At 38.6% G+C, this 20,829-nt stretch overlaps 1 protein-coding gene across 2 annotated transcripts; it reads right to left on the bottom strand.

Moving 5' to 3' along the window:
• Positions 1-745: 745 nt before the first annotated feature.
• On the bottom strand, positions 746-20,795 carry LOC144627906 (G-patch domain and KOW motifs-containing protein-like). 2 transcript variants are annotated; one of them, XM_078485921.1, is made up of 14 exons: positions 20,606-20,795; positions 20,004-20,131; positions 19,265-19,398; positions 13,258-13,364; positions 12,706-12,832; positions 11,515-11,599; positions 8,738-8,799; positions 8,066-8,125; positions 7,726-7,795; positions 7,232-7,310; positions 6,131-6,302; positions 5,563-5,632; positions 4,910-4,995; positions 746-1,596 (listed from the first exon to the last, which is right to left on the bottom strand). In XM_078485921.1, the coding sequence occupies exons 1-14, from the start codon at positions 20,761-20,763 to the stop codon at positions 1,468-1,470; spliced, it is 1,467 nt and encodes a 488-aa protein (XP_078342047.1). In that variant the 5' UTR covers positions 20,764-20,795; the 3' UTR covers positions 746-1,467. The 2 variants fall into 2 exon arrangements, with proteins under 2 accessions (XP_078342047.1, XP_078342048.1); XM_078485922.1 differs by having other exon boundaries at positions 8,738-8,803; positions 11,522-11,599.
• Positions 20,796-20,829: the final 34 nt, after the last annotated feature.

The following is a 20,829-nucleotide window of genomic DNA, read 5'->3' as shown; positions in this document are numbered from 1 at the left end:
TTAGTTCGAGTTAGCGGGGTTTTCGAGTTATCCGAGTTCGAGTTACCGGGGTTCTACTGTATACTTTTACAAAGCCTTAAAAACCCTTTCAGTTATAATTTAACAAATTCGCACGATGCTCATATATGTTCAGGGATTCATTATCTGTCATCCGTTCATATAGCGCGCGTTGGATATGAGATGGTAGATAGCAAAGTTGAATATAACTATCTCATATCCAACAAGCGCGAGTGGAATAATTGTTTTATTAAAAACGCCTAAGAATTGCAATATTTGAGCTCCCCGGCTGTTCTCGTTGTCGCGTTTACCTCAGTACCACATTTGTGGTCAGTGGTATATGAACTCATATACCATTGCCTGTTAACCGATCAAAACTCAGGAATTGCAATATACCATCGCTAGTTTTTAATAATCTGCGTTATAACCCACCCATTAATTTTTGCGCGCGCTCACTGGACAAAACGCATCAGGTGGTACAAAATCGGACGACGGGTATCAGCGAATATACCCCGTCCGATTTAATATCCATCGCCCGATTTTTTGTAGTTTTAAAGTTATGCGAAATTCGAAGTTAGCGGAGAGGGGTCTCTCGGTCAAAGGGTTAGAAATACTGAAATACTTTCATTTCTAGCCATCAGCTCCTGAATTAAAAGTCCGTTGAAACTTTGGGATGAAGGAAGAATTTTACTGTAATAATTCGGTTTCAGAAGTGTTCTTAGCTGTCTAGGATTCGGTTGGCAAAATAATAATACATAACTTTATTTCCATTTCATTTCATTCCATCCCACTTCACCCCATCTCAACCAATCCCATTCCATTCCGACGACCGAAATAAAACGAGATCTGATGTGCAAGGGAAGTGACTTCATCTCAGTTGCTGAATTTATGTGAAATTTATTTGTCCGCACTCTAAGCCGCTTTGGAGTTGTGATAGTCACCAAATTTTAAACTCTAGTCCCCAGCAGTAAATGAAGTCTGACGAGAATGACGAACCAGATCAGACTTTCCTGACTTGAAAGCAAATTCTCACAGGATCAGTGGCTGAAAATGTACAAAGCAGCGAGGAGAGTTGGGAAGCTGACCTTGGGAAGCCTCATCACGCACCATCCCTTGTCACACAACGATCCTTGTTTCGCTATGTTCCTTGTCACGCAATATTCTTCTTTACATAATGTTATTCCCCATTGTCGGAGACAGTTGTTGGTAGATGAGCCACAGGGGTGGAGTTGTTGTGAATGTTAGCTTGAGGTCGAGAAAGGCATATACCTTTACTGCGCGCTTGGATTTTGGATTTAACCATGTCCAGTGTTCAAATGGCTCTGCAATGCACCTTGCTTGTAGATCTTACGACTGCGGGTAGAAACAAACAAGGCTCTAAAAATCGGCTACAAAGAAGGCTTGCTCTGGACTGTAGGCCTGGATAGCAGCTCCATTATCAAACAGCTGACCGCTGATTAGCGCGTGAGGTCAGAATTCATTCACATCACCAACATGTTCACAAATGTCATCATAATCCACAGTTATAATGTTCTTGTACAGCGATAGTTGAATAACAGCACTGTACTTGGAAGTATCCCGCTTCAGTAACACACCAAGCTTGATATAAAAAAGGAAAAAAAAAGCCTTTAATTTAACAGTGATCAACACGTACCTTCTCCCTACAATAAACTTTTAAGTAGACACTGGATGAGAAATGACTAAAGTAAATCATCAACTAGGTGATACTGCCTGAATGTATAGACTTATGTTTCAAGCTTGGGAATACTCGCAGACGAGTTTTCCTATTTTCAAAACTTCCTATTAACTGTTTGTCCCTTTAAGAATTTCGCATGAACCGGAAGCTTGTGCAACATGATGAAAGGGAGACAGCTCTCTACGAGAAATGTCTCCGCCAATATTGAAAGAATACTTCAAACCACGGTATCACGGAAGGAAAATTCAGTGGCGTTTTTGTTCCAAGTGAAATCATGTGCAAACCATCAATGGTAACCCCAATAAAGTATATATTTTCTGAAAGCTTATTGAATATAGACTGTAATTTTGGATTTCGTTTTGATCATATAGACCATAGTAAGCAACGTCAGCATTTTGTTTGCAATTATGATGTTGCGCAACATTAGATGTATTTAATAATAAATAATAATAATACATAATATTTTAAGAGGAGGCCTCCAATCACCTAGGGGTGGTTTTCAGGAGGGTCCTCTGAGAAAATAAATGTTAACCCTTAAAATACATTAAAATCTAAAACTTTATACAATAAAAAGATAAAACCTACGCGGTACGCTAACTAAGATTAAAAACTAGAACAAGAATTAAAATACTACTAACTAAGGTTAAAAATAATTTAGTAAAAACTGTTTCAGTTTGTATTTAAAAATAGTTTTCGGCATCAGTTTCTTTAAAGCACTTGGTAGTGTGGTCCAGTCATTAATGACTTTATAATATGTTTTGCTTTTTCTCCATTCGTTCTTGGCCTACTGACTTTGGGCATGTAGCCATTTCGGGTATTATAACCGTGTTGTTGGTTCATGGTGGATCTGAAAACACCGAAATGTTCGGTGATGCTACCTTTCATTGCATCTTGCACAACACAACACCGATGACCGAACCGCCTCGCATTTAAAGACACCCACCGCAACGACGTTAGGGCCTCTGCTGATGACATTTTCGACTTAACGATCTTCTTCGCAAAACGATTTTGAAAAGATTGTAATTGTGTCATCTGTGTTGCAAGAACAGGCTGGTCACCCCAGACAATATCTGCGTAATCTAGGTGTGGTAGGGCAAGGCCACTAAAATATGCCATGAGACTTTTCTGATCCAGCATATGATAGATTCGATTAAAGACTGACAGGCGATGTCCTAATTTTTGTAAGAGGCTATTGACGTGCATCTTCCATTTCCATTTCTCATCCAATAATACGCCTAGATACTTAAAAAATGAAACACGATTTATTTGCCCTTCATCAGTAGAAAACTGGAAGTCGTTAAACGAGGGTCCTGAAGGGGGGTCCTAAATCCCAGTTCCCAGCCCAATTGTGGTCCAAATCCCAGTTCCCAGGCTTCAAATCCCAGTTCCCAGGCTAATTTTTGGTCGAAATCCCAGTTCATAAACAAAAAAATAAAGTAACTGACAGGTCTGCACGGACTCCCCATGTGCCTTGTGGTCGCAAAACATAAAAGGCGTGCTTCAAATGAATGTAATTGTATTATGTGTATGACAGTAATAAAAAAAAGGTCACAAAACATTCTACTGCCGGGAACAGAATTGCGGAACACATCTCTACCTCAACAGCTGAAGAGAATCGCGAAGAGTCGAAACCACCAGTACTGTTGTAGCCACTGTAAAAAGTTGCAGAAATATTTGTCGTTCACGACTCTCTGACACAATACCTCTAAACAAAGGTGTCGAAGACAGAGGCGGTAGCGCGGAGCGTTTTGGAACGTGGGGGGGGGGGGGGGGGGGCTGAGACTGTCCCAAAAATACTCGGCAGGTTTTCATATTGGAGCACCTTTTTTCAGTTCTATCAACCTTTTGTTTTTTGAGCTTTTTCTACACCGCAGATTTCCGAAGATTCTCCGATTGTTGTTCGAAGGCCATACGAACGTTTCCGAAACATTTTCGAACTCTTATGAAGGTAAACGAAGTTTTCCGAAGACGTCCAAGGAAGTTTCGAAGATGTTTGAACTCACTCACAAGATGGAATAGCTTGACAAACCAATTTTACGCTGTGCTCGCGATATTTTCCGCACCATAACGTGGGAGGGTGGGGGGCTGCGCGTCCCCGCCAAATTTTCGTTTCGGGGGGCTACAGCTCCCCTGCCCCCTTGCTCCGCCGGTTATGGAAGATTATCACGACATCGCACCACCAAAGACGACGATCGTGCCAGTGACGAAAACTACGACCTTGACATGTCTGACCTGACAATTTTGTTGAATTAAATGAGAGCATTGGAGCCTTATACAAAATTAACCTTTACCAGGAGCCCATGACATGGGCTCCTGCCTTTGCTGAAAACAAATTTTAAAAAACCCTCCGATCAGCTTTTTTTTTTTTTAAAAAAAGGTAAATCCTTTAAATACATGCTTGTGAGAGGAAAAATATAATTTGAAGGCGCTAATGTGACGCCGGTGACCACAAGGCACATGGGGAGTCCGTGCAGACCTGTTTTTTTACTTTATTTTCACAAAGAAGTGAAATCCCATTCCCATTTTCCAAAGTGTTTTTTCCCATTCCCAGTGGTAAAATCCCAGTCCCAGTGCACGAATCCCATTTTCCCAGCCCAAAAAGAGGCAAATCCCAGCTCCCATTTTACCCCTTCAGGACCCTCTAAAACAGAGACAACATTGTCTTGCTACCCGAAAGCATCAATTTAGTCTTCTTCACATTAAGCGTTAACTTGTTGTTGGTGTACCAGTCGGAGATTAGGGTGAAGTCATGTCGAAGGGCATCATTAAGCATCATTTGAGAACACATTTACGTGAGCGCCTAAACTTTTATGTGGAATTAGATCTACATATATTGGTCTAAAAAACGGTGTCTCAGATTTTTCTTTTCTTGCTCTATTGATTATTTATAAAATTTTTAACTTTAAAACCGCGTTTTTAGGGCTTTTTCAAGTTTAAAAATTCACAAAAAATAATGGAGCAAGAAAAGAAAAATCTGGAACGTAAACGCCGATTTTCCTTCCGTGATAGCTTAATATAAAATAAGAAATCCATCCATCCCGCGGACAAGGTGCGATGAAAAATTGAAGGCCAGTGGGTAGGTTTTGCCCTAACGAAATCGCCAGCTACGTAGGCCTGGTGACAGGGTGTAGTGAAATGGTATGTGTGTGTAGGGGGACGGAGGGGGGGGGGGGGGAGAGGGGGGGTGCCGGTCGGGAGGACAAGACAGCCACTCACTTGTCCCCTGTGCTGACCGCCAACCACTCGCACATGCGCGTCTAGTGTCTTGGGTACAATTGTCTCCAACGCTGACTGTGGTACATCTGAAAAGACAGATAAACAAACCATTACACAGGTAAGGTTAAACATTTTTTCTAACTAGTCAATTGTTTTCGCAACTCGATCTAAGACCTTCTTTTCCAGGACACATTCTAGCCGCCGGACCCATCAGTTCATATAACTACTTTTGTGTTACTCTTGGAATAGGACTCCTTTTGTAGCGAGTTTAAGCAACCACGTCTAAGAACAGTGTTTTCCATTGGTAGTCGAAGCATTAGAAAATTACATGTAACCGAAACCAACTATTGATTTCACTAGACTGAAACTGCTCAGGACATTGGCAGACCTTGATAGAAGTTAATTATTGATCAAAATTTGGAATTACTGCTCTGTATTGCATTTTAATAGTACAGAAAAGCTTATCTCCAACAAAAATGCGAATGTCTTTCGTTTGACCGTGGTCAAAGCATATTTATTTTGCACTTCTCAAGTTCAGGTTTAACTATAGTTTTCTACGATCCGATAGAACGGAGAGCCTTAGAGCTTCTTTTCTGAAAATCGCTGTTCTTTAATTATTCATTCATAACAAGAAATCTAACTCAGCGTCTAACCTTCAAGAAGTCTTCCTTCCTCTGTTTGACAGACACATCTGTCTCTGCTAACCACATCAACAACTTGCACCTTCAACAAAAAATACAATTTCTGCGACATTACTATATTAACTTTCCAGCAAAATTGTCTAGTTGTACGTGGAATTTGTTTTGTTCCTGTTTAATTCCAAGATTGGATAACCTCTGACAATGGACTGTGCTGTTGAAAAAATGTTTTGTATTCTCTCCAATGCAAGTAGCTGGGCACTCAATAAATTTGGAGGATCTGAACGGTCAGTCTTGAGATTATAAATCTTCTTCACAGGACGTCACGCAAAGCGTTTTCCTCACTAGGGGAGTAACGGAGTGGCCACCCAACGGCTACGAAGGAATCTATTAACTAACGCAGTACACCAATCAGACATGTAACCAGTGCGCCAAGCGCGAGAAACGAGCGTAGTCCAAGTAACTTTATTTGGGTATTGTTCCTGATTGGTTGAAAACACAACATGTTTGCTAAGGTTTTTTTTTAGCTAATCACGGAATTTAGCAAACGAAAAATCATTGGGTTGTTAATTAACAGTGTTACCTTTTTATTATAATATTTGCCTTTCTTGAAATCCCTGCTGATGATCCGTACTCTTGTTTGTGGATACAGCCAGCATTTGGCAGGAGTTTCGCTGTCCTTGTGTGAACTGGATTTACTTTTGCCATCATCTTTGTCCTTTTTAGAATATTTGCTACGACTGTGCTGTTTTTCACTGCAGTAAACCAAAGAAAATGTCAAAATATGTTATTGTTATCCCTGATTACTCTGGTAGTTTCTAGTTTTGTGATTAAGTCACTACAGTCAACTTACTCTAAGACGGACACCCTCGGTACAAGCTCTCGCTGTCCAAACAAACATGTGAAATTCGGCCAAATTGGGACAGGTGTCCGTCTTGGAGAGTTGACTGTAATTCCACTGCTAATTTTCCCTTTCCAATTTACAACGGTTGGTGAGCACCTACATCTATTTTGGAGAGCAAAACTGTCGTGTGTTCGCTCTTCTCGCCGCAAAATGAAAATCACGAAAGCGTTACCGTGGCCCGTGGGCAGAGATAGGAGAATCTTGCCCGCGCTAAGAACCAATCAGATTGCAGGATTAGTTACCGTGCCCTCTTGGAAAAAAATAATGAAATATCGTACCTACTGAATGCTGGTGTAAGTACCTGATTGGGAATTTTTAAAACTTGTAATAATTTAAATCTTGCTACTTCAGTTTATCTACACTCTCGATCAACTGTTATCACATTGAAAGTTCCTGGCACTAGTTCTTGACAGCTTTAGCTTTGGTAAAGATTTGCAAAGTTTTGTCATGTTAATGCAGAATTTCAAAACTTAAACCGGTAAAATTAGTGCTTTAATGAGACCCAGAGATGTAAAATATATACTAAATAAAAAGTTTTTCTGAAACTTTCATATGTCATACTGGTATTTATAAACGTATGTTACATAGCTAACACACATTTTTCGGAGTTTTCCCAATTTTTTGGCAGGGATTCGACCATTTTACTGGCCTTCTTCAGACCTTGACTGTTGAGTCGGAGTAGCAGTTTTATCTAATTGATACTGCTGCTCAAGATCGAAACGCCGCCAAAAAAACTAGAAAACTTCGGAAAAAAATTCGTTTTATTTTATTCGAACTCACCTTGCCTGATCATCACCTTTTGATCTCTTGGAAGCTTTGGGTTCTTTTTCTGACCTTCGGCTATTTTCCTTTGCTACATCTGTTAGAAATACCAGGATTGGAGAAAACAGATAAAACTCTAATAAAAACGTTTTCGACTCAAATCAAGTCATCATCAGGATAAACATTAGAGCACCTAGTCACAAAAACATTGGCTACAGGGGTTATCACGTCAACTATCACATAATTTGGGATTACGGAATACAGAAAAAAGTAGATATAAGTTGACAGAGAAGCAGAGAATACAAAAACACTTACACAGTAGGTGAGGAAGAGTTTGCAGAATGTTTGATCGTAAGTGAATGAAGACTTCGTAAAAAACAATTGATAAATATTAAGTTGTTTTTTGATATCCACAGATATGATGGTTCGTACAACCTTCACCTTCGATTGATAACATTTACCTCCACACTAATAACTGCATAATATATCTGCTGTAAAGAGATTAGTCTTACCTTGTCTTGATAAAGTCTTGTATTCAACATCATCTACTAATCTTGCATTAAATTGGTGCAAGGTGATATTCTACAAGGAAAACAACAACTTTCTTTTCACTCGTCTTATAAAAACCTTGAATGTAACTGCAATAGTGAAAAGTTGCCCTATTTGAAATTAAACACAAGGTAAATCTTGGAAATCTTTGGAATTATTTATTGAATAATCCATTTACTTTTCTAACCAGAATGTTCAGAATGCATCGATTTAAGCAGTGTTGACCTAAAATAAAACATGGTACAAAAGCCAAATTTTGCATGCTTTTTCAAGTTACAAGTTTACAAAAAGGTCAACACTAACTTCTTTACTAAGATGGAGTTGGACAGTGATTCTTGATGTATCTACATCCACAGCTACGATCTGAAAGCAGAAAAAAACCAATGCATTTCTTTCAAGGTAACAGTTATGAGATTTAGCACGGTATATCAATGTTATATCTCCAAGAATCACACAAGGTGAGATGTCTGGCATGATATCTGTAGCTAATAAAGCAAACCAGGGTACCACGGCCTTGCATGAAAACAAAATTTCGTCCTTTGTGAAACCAGTCCAATACTTATTGGTTGATTTTAACTATTGGTCCTCTAACTACCTTAGTTGTGTAACAAAGTAAAATCCAGCCCTAAAATTTTGTTTATCACAACATGCAAAATGTCTTAACAAGTTGCAGCTATATGATATTATTATTCAACACATGCGCACGCTACCCATATTTGGTCAAAATGTTAACGTTATCTGTCATCTGTACATAACATATATCCTGCGATATACGTAGGTTGCGAAGATTCATCCGAAATCTTGTGAAGTGCTGCATAATTACAGTTTTTCTATCTGCAAAATGTGTTTCGTTGACAATTTGTTGAATAATAAAACAATTATCCTGCTCAATCTTGCGGAATATCGTCTGATTTTAGCTGACAAGGTCGTATTTTTCGCAGGATAATTGTTAAATATACCGTATCTGACACTCACCTTTCCACACATATCCCGATGAGGACCTTTCTCTATCACCACCCCTGTGCCAGCTCTGTAATCTAAAATAAAATTGTTAAAAATTTCATTTCCAATGCCTGTACCTTAGTTTTTGCTTATGACAATTTTGCGTGACTTGAAATCCTGACAGCAGTGATCAATTTAAATGTACAAGAAAATGGGTTGTTACAAAAATAAGGATGCTCTTGGAGTCACAAAGAGATACTCCTCTCATTTCCTTAAGTTGTACAAACAAATAAGTAAGTAAACATAAGTAAAGTAAAGTGTGGGAAATGATTGCTGCGAGGATGTCTCCCCTGACGTTGGGAACCATGAAGTCAGACAAAAAAAATAATAAGGAGAGTAAACTTGCTATGAAAAATATGTCACTTGGACAAAGCGGAAACCGCTCCATTCCCCCCACCCCCCCCCCCCAAAAAAAAACACACACACAAGAATGTATGGTAGGTAATGAACGTTTATTCGTTTGTCTCACGATAGAATCGCTTTGAGATGTTGATCGCGACGTTTCGACTGCAATACTGCTAGTCTTCACCAGGCGATGAGGTCGATTGTTTACGCGTCGCTATTTATGCACGTTGGTTCGCTGTGATTGGTGCATTTCGATCCTCATTATTATTCCGACTAACAGATGGTGTTCCCTCATAGGTCCGCTTTGTAGTTGAACGGCTGTTATGCTTTCTGATCGTAGGTATCCATGCTTCAGGAATTTCCATTCCGCTATCTCTACTGAGTCTTATTTGGATAGCCTCTTTGACCCTGCGTGTGTATCGGTGAGGGTCACGATCGATAAACTTGACTTGATTCCATAAAGGAATATGCCCCGTTTCGTTTGCGTGCTCCGAAACTGCGGAGGTTTGTGTATGAGCAAGCCTGATGTCTCTGTCGTGTTCTTTTATCCTGTCTTGCATCGCTCTCCCTGTTTCTCCTATATATACTTTGCCGCATTCACATGGAATTTTGTATACAACACCTTCTTGTTTGCCTGGTTCTAGGGCGTCTTTCGGTCGTACTAAGAAAGACCGAAGAGTTGTGTCAGATTTAAAGACGGTGCGAATGCCTTGTTCTTGTAGGCAGCGGCGAAGAATCTCTGATACACCTTTAATATAGGGTAAAACCGCAGTAGATTTAAATTCCTGTGTGGGTTCGTTGTTGGCTGTTGGTCTTGTGGTCTTAGTAAGTTTTCGTATGAACGAGGACGGATAACCGTTAGAAACAAGTACCAACGATAAATGTTTCTTTTCTTGAGAGATAACTGATGGTTTTGTTATGAGGTGTTTGGCTCGGTCATATAGACACTTAACAATACCACGCTTCACTGACTGAGGATGGTGTGAGTACTGATCAGTGTGTGTGGGCTTTCTATATACACTGGTAGTAAGAAGGCCGTTTGAGTCCCTTATAATTGACGTGTCGAGAAAGGGAATGCTGTTATCTTTCTCGGTTTCCATGGTAAAACGAATAGTGGGCTGTTGGCTATTAAGATGTTGTAAAAAGCCGTCGACTTGGTCTTGATCTAATATAGTGAAAGTGTCGTCTACATATCGCTTCCAGATCTTAGGTTTGTAGATCGCACTTGCTATCGCACGCTCCTCAAAATCTTCCATGAAGATGTTGGCTATAACCGCGGAGACAGGGCTCCCCATAGCGGCTCCGTCCTTTTGTTCGTAAATTGATCCATTGTATTGGAAATACGTGGATCGTAAAACAAAGTTTAAAAGGTCAGCAATTTGTGTAGGTGTTAGGTTTGTGCGGTCAGCAAGACCGGGATCGTTTTCTAGTTTGCGAAGTGTGGCCTTTACGGCGTCTTCGATTGGCACGTTCGTAAATAAAGATTCTACGTCAAATGATACCATGATTTCCTTTTCTTGTATTCTTTCATGGTTGATGGTATTCACGAAATGAGTAGACTTGGTAACTGCATACTCTGATTTGTCTGTCAGTGGGGACAGGATGTCAGCTAAATGAGCCATGTGAATGCGGCAAAGTATATATAGGGGAAACAGAGAGAGCGATGCAAGACAGGATAAAAGAACACGACAGAGACATCAGGCTTGCTCATACACAAACCTCCACAGTTTCGGAGCACGCAAACGAAACGGGGCATATTCCTTTATGGAATCAAGTCAAGTTTATCGATCGTGACCCTCACCGATACACACGCAGGGTCAAAGAGGCTATCAAAATAAGACTTCATTCTAATAACATCAATAGAGATAACGGAATGGAAATTCCTGAAGCATGGATACCTACGATCAGAAAGCATAACAGCCGTTCAACTACAAAGTGGACCTATGAGGGAACACCATCTGTTAGTCGGAATAATAATGAGGATCGAAATGCACCAATCACAGCGAACCAACGTGCATAAATAGCGACGCGTAAACAATCGACCTCATCGCCTGATGAAGACTAGCAGTATTGCAGTCGAAACGTTGCGATCAACATCTCAAAGCGATTCTATCATGAGACAAACGAATAAACGTTCATTACCTATCTTACACCACGATGAACAATATTCACATCTTTAATGACAAGAATGTATGGCTTGGAGTATGCCATGAATGGAATGATCATTATATTGACTTACATGTAAACTGTATTAACAAAATGGCCATTTCTGGAATATTCAGGAATTCATATTCTGGAATAAGGTCAACTGAAAGCACCCTAAATTAAGAAATGCTTTAAGACTGGTTTAAACTGTATGTCTTTGACAGTACATAACATACAAGCATTTTCCAACAATGAATTACCTAATGATGTTTCTTGCAGAACTGTCTCCCCGACTCCTTTGAAATGCCTCACACGACCATCCTTTTCTTTAATAGGACCAGACATCTAGTAAGCAGAGTGAACAAAACATGCAGATATTTTTTTAGGGACATGAAATTGAAGCATTTGGCTGTTTGAGATATAATGTAGGATGTAGTAAATAATAAAGATGGTAAATTTCAAGCTCGGTGATAAATAGTGAAGAAATTATTGAACATGACACGAGCGTGGGACAAAGAAAAAATCTGAGTACCCGACGGGAATCGAACCCATGGCCTCCCAGAATACCGGTTGGGCGCTCTAACCACCTGAGCTATGAGAGACTCGTTGTGAGCTGGGCCATTTTACTAGGTTGATATATGACACGCGTCCTGCATACTGCTAGGATCAGCAATGTCGAAATCATCAAATGTGTAGTAAATAATAAAGGTGGTAGTTTCCTACTGTGAGTGCCGGACCCTCTTGGGAGAATGACCAAGATAAATATGGAATTCGAGTTACAGTGGGAACCCTTTTAATATAGACACCAAAGGGACAGGGGAGAGTGTCTGTATTACAGAGGTAGAGTTGATATGAATTTCTGTCCCTTTCAGATCAGGTGAACAGTCCGTAATAGGGAGGAGACCGAATTTAAAGGTGTCTGTATTACAGAGGTAGAGTTGATATGAATTTCTGTCCCTTTCAGATCAGGTGAACAGTCCGTAATAGGGAGGAGACCAAATTTAAAGGTGTCTGTATCATAGAGGTGTCTGTAAGGAGAGGTTCCACTGTACTTACCGGTATTTAACCTACTTATCAAGTCAAAGATGTATAAATGTAACAAAAAATCATTGTCAAAACAGGAGATCACAACAAGATCAAGTCACTAATCAACAACAACACTGAACAACATAATTATTTTCAGAACACTAGTGAATTGGAACAAAAAACCCATTATTGTACAAAACGTTGCGCTAACAACAAAAGCAACATTGAGTTACCAAATTAAAGGAAAAGTTACAGTAGAAGAAAACTTGGTCATGAAAAGCAGTATCATGTTGACTGTAAGGCAGCAACAACTACCGGTAATCATTAATCTAAATGTTTTAGCAAAATACAATTTAAAATAAATGTAGCAACCAACCATCAGGAACAACCTCAAATGAACATGTACACTGTATGTAGTTACCTACATTTTTTGATGAGGGGTCGCCTGGTTTGCGTTTCCTTCCTTGTAACATTTCATCAGTGGGAGGTCTTCTTTCTGCTCCTAACCCCAACCCTTTGGATCTTGGAATGTACTCTATGGGTTCTGCAAGGCTACAAAAGCAAAGACATAATTAATTGACTTATGAATGAGACAAATTAATTTGACTAACTTAGTTTTCTAGATGATGGTGTAGCAGTTAGAGCAACTTACAGCTTTATTGTTAAAAAGGCTTCAATTCCATGAGCAAGTGCTCTTATTTTGGGTTACAGCTGTAATCATTTTAGCAGCAGTACACAGCAAATTATACAGGTAGTTTCCACTGTGGAATGGAAACTCTTTGGAAATCCAGAACTAGCATCCAAATTGCAATGTTCTATAAGTAAGACTAGTTTTTCTATATATGGAGGGCCACAATTATAAGTATTACTAGGTACTGTATTTATTTTGTTTTTTAAAATGTAATAAAAAAAAGAAACAAACAGTCATAATTATATATCACTTTATACACAAAAAAATCATGATTTCATGTCATTACCCTTTATTAGTGCCACCAATGGCTTGCCCTTTCTTCCATCCCATTCCACGTAACATGGCTGCGCCAAATGCTGACACAGGCATCTCCTGATAGTCTTCCATTGTGCTCTAAACAAAGGAATAATATGTTCACTTTATGGAAAAAAAGCAAAGTGCTCTCAATCCTAAGCAATATGACCTCTCTAGGTTGCTACTCTTTATCCGTCGATGCTACAATAATTATTATCAAATGGTATCTGGCATACAATGCCCAATCATTGGTGACAAGTTATGGTCATTTTCTAATGACATAACATGTTATTATCGTCGATAAAGCCTAGGTCTAACCCAGAGAGACATTGATACTAACTTTAACTTCCATGCAAAGAGCAAGGAAGAATAAAAGAGGTGACCGAGGCTCAACAGAAGAAGAAACAAGCACTGCCAAAAAATCCAACATGGCGGATTTAGAAGAAGACGCGAGCGTTCTGTTCACCGAGAAAGAGCCTACCCTGCTCGAGATTAAAGACCTCCTCATAAGCATTCGGGCTACTGTATCTGAAATTTCACAAGAGAATCGAGCTCTCAAGAACGAACTCGCAGAGCTGAAAGACTCGCTGTCCTTCAATGAAAAAGAGCTACAAGAGATCAAGGTTTCACTAAATAAAGCAACAACAACCAATGCATCACTACAAAAGGAGCTCAACAAGACAAAGGAAAATTTAGAAGCCACTAAGCAACAACTGGGTAAGGAAAGAGAAGAAACACAACGGGTTTGGAGTGCTTATGACGACCTCGAGCAGTATACTCGTAAAAATTCCCTTGAAATCCATGGTCTACCTGAACACGTCTACACCGACACAGAAAGCGCTGTCATCAAAATCGCAAGTGCACTCGATGTAACTATTCGGCCTGATGACATCGAAATCTCACATAAATTGAAAGGCAGAGAAGGAAAGCGACCGATTATTATTAAATTCTGCAGTCACAAAACAAAGTCAAAACTGTATAAAGAACGCATCAAGCTTTGTAACATCAAAGTTTCTGACATTTTCCCTTCTTTCTCGTCCGCCGCTGAGTCTAACCAGGACCGCATTTATATCAATGAAAATTTAACACAGCACAGAAGAGATATTGTGAAAGAGGCAAATCAACGAAAAAGAAACAAACACCTCTCAAGCGTGTGGACACTGGATGGGAAGATTTACGTGAAGTCCTCATCTGATGGTGAACGGATTCGAATCTTCTCTTTTGAAGACCTAGAAAACATTTGACAATTACACCAGACATGTCCCTGAACAAAGGAAGGACTCGGCCGAATTGAGGTTTTATTTCCTATCTATAATTACTTTCCCCCTGTGTGTCCTGAGTTTTCTGCCTCCCCCTCAGCATGCTTCGTTCTAATCTTCTAAGTTATCTATGTCTTTTTGTGTGTGTGTTTGCGCAATTTATTATATATATTTCTATTACTTTTTCGATCCGCTTTAAGTCTAATAAGTCTATTTTGCTTCTATCGTGCCACATTTCACGCAGTTTAATATCACTCCTATGCTTTGTGTTTCGCGGTATTGCCTTGCTTAACAAACACGATCTTTTAGCAGTAAAATGGTCGCAAGGAGGGCTTCGTAGCAATTTTAACTCTATATTGATTGTTATTTTCATCCATGTTTTTGCCAAGAAAACATCATTTGTCTGAATTATGACAACTCCATTTACAGCATCTCTTTGTTCATTAAATGTCAGAGGTCTAAACCAATCGCGTAAACGAAGACAGCTTTTTAGGTGGCTGCACAACAATAGATTTGATATCGTATTCCTCCAGGAAACCTACTCAACAAAAAGCATAGAAAACTTATGGAAATCTGAATGGGGTGGCAAAATTTATTTCAGCCATGGTACAAGTCATTCGAGAGGTGTCATGATACTATTGAATCCCAAATTAACTGCTCTAGCTGACACCATCGAAACTGACAAAAACGGAAGATATTTAATTCTTCAGGCAACTATTTGTGATACCACCTTTAGATTGTGTAACATTTACAGCCCGAACAATAATTCTGATCAAAAAATGTTTTTCTCGAACGTTCGTGACATTCTCAGTAATCGTTCGGACAATATAGATAGTACTATAATCGGTGGAGATTTCAATTGCGCGCTAACAGCTCGTGACAAACTAGGAGGTAATGCGGTAGAAAGAAAAAACAATGTAATCAGCGAAATCTTCGAACTGCGCGACCTGTTAAAACTTCAAGATGTTTGGAGGTATCAGCACCCTGATCAACGGCAATTCACATGGCGCGACAAGGCACTAAAAGTACAATGTAGATTGGATTACTGGCTAGTCTCTAAGGATCTCTTAGAGATCGTGCTTAATACAGAGATAAAAGAATCCTCTTTGTCAGATCACTCTGCAATAATTATGACACTCCAATCTAAAGACTTCGCGCAAAGAGGACCTGGTTTTTGGAAATTTAATAATTCTCTCTTGGAAGATAACACCTTCTTAGAACAACTTCATTGTATAATACCGGAGTACAAAAAGAAATACTGCTATCTTACCGATAAAGGTTTATTCTGGGATATGATAAAAATGGAGATAAGAGGTTTCTGCGTGCGTTACTCAAAGAAAAAGAGCAGAGAGCGTAAGAACATAGAAAAAGATCTCTCAGATCAAATAGACGCCTTAATGAAAACACTCGTATCAAACAGGTCAAAAGAGAATATTGCTAAATTATATAGCCTGAGATCGGAGCTAAACAAGATTGCTGATTACCGGACCAAAGGAGCTATTGTAAGAAGTAGAACAAGATGGCATGAGCAAGGAGAAAAAAATACTAAATATTTCTTAAACTTGGAAAAACGACAGCATGCCAAAACATACATATCGAAGCTTAAATCTCAAGATGGCCAAGAAATAACAGACTCCAATGAAATTTTACACTGCCAAAAGCTGTTTTATAAAAACCTCTACACAGAGGTACCTCGAAAGAACCGGCACGATAAATTATTTTTTGAAGACCCAAACCTCCCAAAATTAAACGACGCTGACCTAGAGAAGCTAGAATTGCCACTCACCAAGCAAGAATGTTTTGAAACGCTTAAAATGAGTGCCAAAGGCAAATGCCCAGGAAGCGACGGATTCACTGTAGAATTCTATTTACATTTTTGGTCCGTCTTAGGAGATGAAATGGTTGAAAGTTTTAATTATGCTCTAATACACAAATGTCTAAATATAACTCAGAGACAAGGAATTATCAAAGTTGTGCCAAAAAAGCGGAAAAACAAGCTATACTTAGAAAACTGGAGACCAATATCTTTATTAAACACTGACTATAAAATAATAACAAAGGCCATAGCAAGCAGAATCGCCAACTTTCTCCCCAAACTTATCCATGACGACCAAACCGGTTACGTCAAGGGGCGATACATTGGCCAAAATATTAGGCTGATACAAGACATAATGAAAATAACATCTTTAGAAAATATACCAGGCATGGCAATATTCGTCGATTTCAAAAAAGCCTTTGATTCGGTTGATTGGCAGTTTTTATCCAAAGTTCTAGAAGCGTTTAACTTTGGGCCACAAATTCGCGACTGGATTAAAACTTTCTATACCGACATTACTAGCTGTGTTATCAACAATGGACATGCCTCCGAATTTTTCAGCTTACAAAGAGGAGTCAGACAAGGCTGTCCCTTATCTGGAATCTTGTTTGTACTTTGTGCAGAAATCTTAGCGAACGCAGTTAGGAATAATAAGAATATTAGAGGAATACAAATTTATAACAAAGAATACAAAATATCACAATATGCAGATGACACTACTGCATTTGTATCCGACGCGTTGTCAGCGCAGAACTTGTTCGAAACATTACGCGCCTTTCAAGAGATTTCAGGACTAGAAATAAATAAGTCCAAAACTGAAGGAATGTGGATAGGGTCACGGAGAAAGGACGCCTCGACACCTTTTGATATAGCTTGGCCTTCAGAGCCGATATATGCACTAGGAATCTATTTCTCTTACGACGAAGCTGAAGCTTTCAAAAAAAATTTTGAACAAAAACTACTGTCTATGAAGAACCTTCTTAATCTTTGGCAATCAAGAAATCTCACGTTGTACGGTAAAATAACCATTCTTAAAAGCCTCGCTCTCTCGAAGCTAGTCTATAATACGTTGGTACTTACTTTTCCCCGAGAATTTGAATCTTCAGTTCAAGCAACCATTACTCAGTTTGTTTGGAACAACAAACCTAAAATTAAACATACCACCATGATAGGCCCGAAAGTTAAGGGTGGCTTAGATCTGCCAGATTTTGAAATAATGAACAACGCTCTGAAAGTCACTTGGGTAAGAAGGCTGCACGAAAGCAATGAAAATGCAAGCTGGTGCCATATACCTCTCACACTATTAAAACAGGTAGGAGGTATTTTCCTACTAGAATGCAACTATGATTTAAAGTACCTCAAACTAGATATACCTATACAATTTTATAAGGATGCCTTAAGCATTTGGCAAATCATAAATAATCATACTCCAGCAAACAAAGAACAGATTCTCAATGAAATTCTGTGGAACAATCGGTTTATTAAGATCGAAGGCTTCTCTGTTTATTACCATAGTTGGCATGCTGCAGGAATAACCAAAATCAAAGACATTTTCTACGAAAACAACTTCCTGACATTTGATAAATTTTGCCGCAAGTTCGCCATCAAAACAAATTTTCTTACTTATTATGGCTTATGCAACTCTATCCCCCAAAACTGGATCCGCTTGTTAAAAGAACTTGACACCGACGCACCCACTTGTTTAGAATATGCAGAGAAAATTCCTTTAGACAAGCTTTCATGTAAATCAGCTTCGAAACTTCTAATCGGGCTGAAATTCATACCTCCCACAGCAGAACAAAGAATGTGGCAAGCAAACTTTGATAAGAAAACTATTAAAACTATCTACAGCATTCCTTTTAAAGTGACCAAGGATATTAGGCTCGCTATATTCCAATTCAAAATTATACATCATATCTTGCCAACTAATGCAACCCTTTTCAGAGATAAGATCATTCAACATGACAAATGTCATGTCTGCGAGCAAAAACAAACCTTACAACATCTTTTTGTTTCTTGCCCGGACGTGCAATCTTTCTGGCAAACCTTTTCCCACTGGTGGAATGTTAAAAACGACGATTTTATTGACTTGAACGACAAAACCATAATATACGGCTTCACAAACAACTTTGGCCAACAACTTGGTTTAAACCTCTGCCTGATAATTGCCAAGTATTACATCTACTCTGCTTCAAGAGAACAAGAACAGTACTATTTCGAAGCCTTCCTTGCTTTCCTCAAAAGTAAACTATCTATTGAAAAGAGTACGTGCAAATCACAAATCATTCTTTAAATAAAACGTAAGCTAACCATTTCCTACAAATGTAACTAAGTAAAAAACAAACTTGTATTACAATTTGTCCGGCAAACCAAAAAAAAAATCTTACCGGATAGAAGCCCTTATTTGACTTTTGCATTCTTGTATTGAATTTTTTTTTTTTTTCCTTTTCTTTATTTTAGTCTGTAACTTACAAGTCAATGTAATCTAAGCTGTCCTTTTGTTTATTCGTGGTTGTAAATAGTAACTAAATGTAATTTATTTTTTGAACTGTTCAATAAATGTTTTTGCAAACAAAAAAAAAAAAAAAAAAAAAAAAAAAAAAAAATAACATGTTATTATACCAACACTCTAACCTGTCTATAACTGCTTATAGTTCATCACATTTCAAAACACCACAAATTTCATCAAAAATACTGAGTGTCATTCATGTATTTCAAAACTTTTTTCTCAGTGTTTGGAACAGAAGTGAAGAATTGCTCTCCCCAGTGTTTGATATTTATACTACTACTAACAATAAGTATGATACATATGGTCAATATATTTTGTATTCCACAAAAATCTAGCATATAGCTTTGTCAATCTAAAAAGATAATCAATATCTAAGTCTTCATCCAACTGAGAGGATTCATAATGCAGTACTTACTTGTTGTGGCCTCAATGCAATATCAAGCTTCTCATTCTTTTCATATCCCTCAACATCAGGCAAAGCATTTCTCATCAGCATTGGAATGGCAACGTTATCATTATCAATTTCTTCCTTATCATCTCCGGAAACAGCTGTGTAAAGATCCATCAATTGAAATAATTCAGTTTAATATTACTTATGAAATAATGTTAGGCTAACATTGCTTAGGTCTACAGCATCCATAGCTTCAAGCAACTTAGAGTAGGGAGAGGGGGAGGGGGGGGGGTAACTAGTGGTATGAAAAACTGCCGATCTGTGCTGTTTTGTGGCTCAATCTGTTGATCTGTCACTTTTTTCATTCGAATCCAGATCCGCATGCATTACTTGAAAACTTTTTTGGTATAGTTTCACTGCTGCTTGACTGCTACTTTTTTAAGAAATTTTCTGATATTGCTTGTTGTCACTTTAAACAAAGGTAATGTTACAAAATTGTATGAACTTGTCAAGCGGGCGACACACTCAGCAAAGTGTGCCGGAAGCAGCGATTGTGATTTTCGCCGGTTGCCGCGACCGGCATATAAAATCGCCGATAATTATCTGATTTTATTCGCCGATCACTGACAAGCAGGCTGAGCTTTGAGTGCATGCAGAGGGTAAGCAGGGGCTGATGATCCTCCCATCTTTCTCTGTATCCCTACTTTTTGTAGGTTGATTATATTGAATTTTAATCTTAGTTTATCAAAATGTGCTGTTCTACCTTTTATAAGTTCCTCGGCAGCTTGTCTATCTAAACTATTGACAAATTTAGCATCTGGAGGCAGAATCCATCGATTTTTGGTTTGACAGGGAATTACTTTCTCTGTTGGCTTCTCTTCCGGTTTGACACTAAAAAAAATACAAAAAATACTCTTCAACCAGTCAAATAACACACCAAGTAGCAAGTTTGATCTACATGTACAGCTGACAATTCAATTTCTGTAGGAATTAGGCGTTTAGTGTACGTGTCGACAATGAAGACCACTGACACTTCATTTGACTCATTTTATTCTCTGGCTGATATATGTGAAATATTATCAAAGATCTTCAAAGTTCTTTTATATGAGCCCAGGATTTTCATTTACAAACTCTAAAGACATTTAAGTTCTTGCTGGTTCTACAACGACCTTCAGCCTCAAGGATATTGCAATATCCAGCAAAGAGCTTTTTAGATTCTGGTTAAAGCCTTGTCTTGTCGCCGCAAATAATAAAGTCTTGAATGTAAAACTTAAGACTTTTATATAAGCTTAAGCTTACACTTTTACTGTCAAATATTAATTTTTTCCGTCATGTACCTAAATTATTTTGACATTTTGTACAAACCTTTTGAGCTCTTTTCCTTCGGCAGAATGAATGTAATCTGTTTCTTCCTCTTTTACCTTAGTATCATCAGGTTTTAGAGCGTTTCCTTTAGAACTGTACTTACTAGAAGCCTTCTTTGTAAATGAGAATGATACGCCACTCTTACGTCCGTCCGCCATTTTCCAAGCCTACATATACTTCATGTAAGCCAACTGTTTTGTAGATTTTGCGAGGAGGGACTGGAA

The sequence above is a fragment of the Oculina patagonica genome, chromosome 10 (assembly GCF_052425735.1).
Source record: "Oculina patagonica isolate OP01 chromosome 10, crgOcupat, whole genome shotgun sequence".
Lineage (NCBI taxonomy): Eukaryota > Metazoa > Cnidaria > Anthozoa > Scleractinia > Oculinidae > Oculina > Oculina patagonica.
The sequence above is the reverse complement of the archived record's forward strand: the minus strand, read 5'-3'. Positions and strand labels throughout refer to the sequence as shown.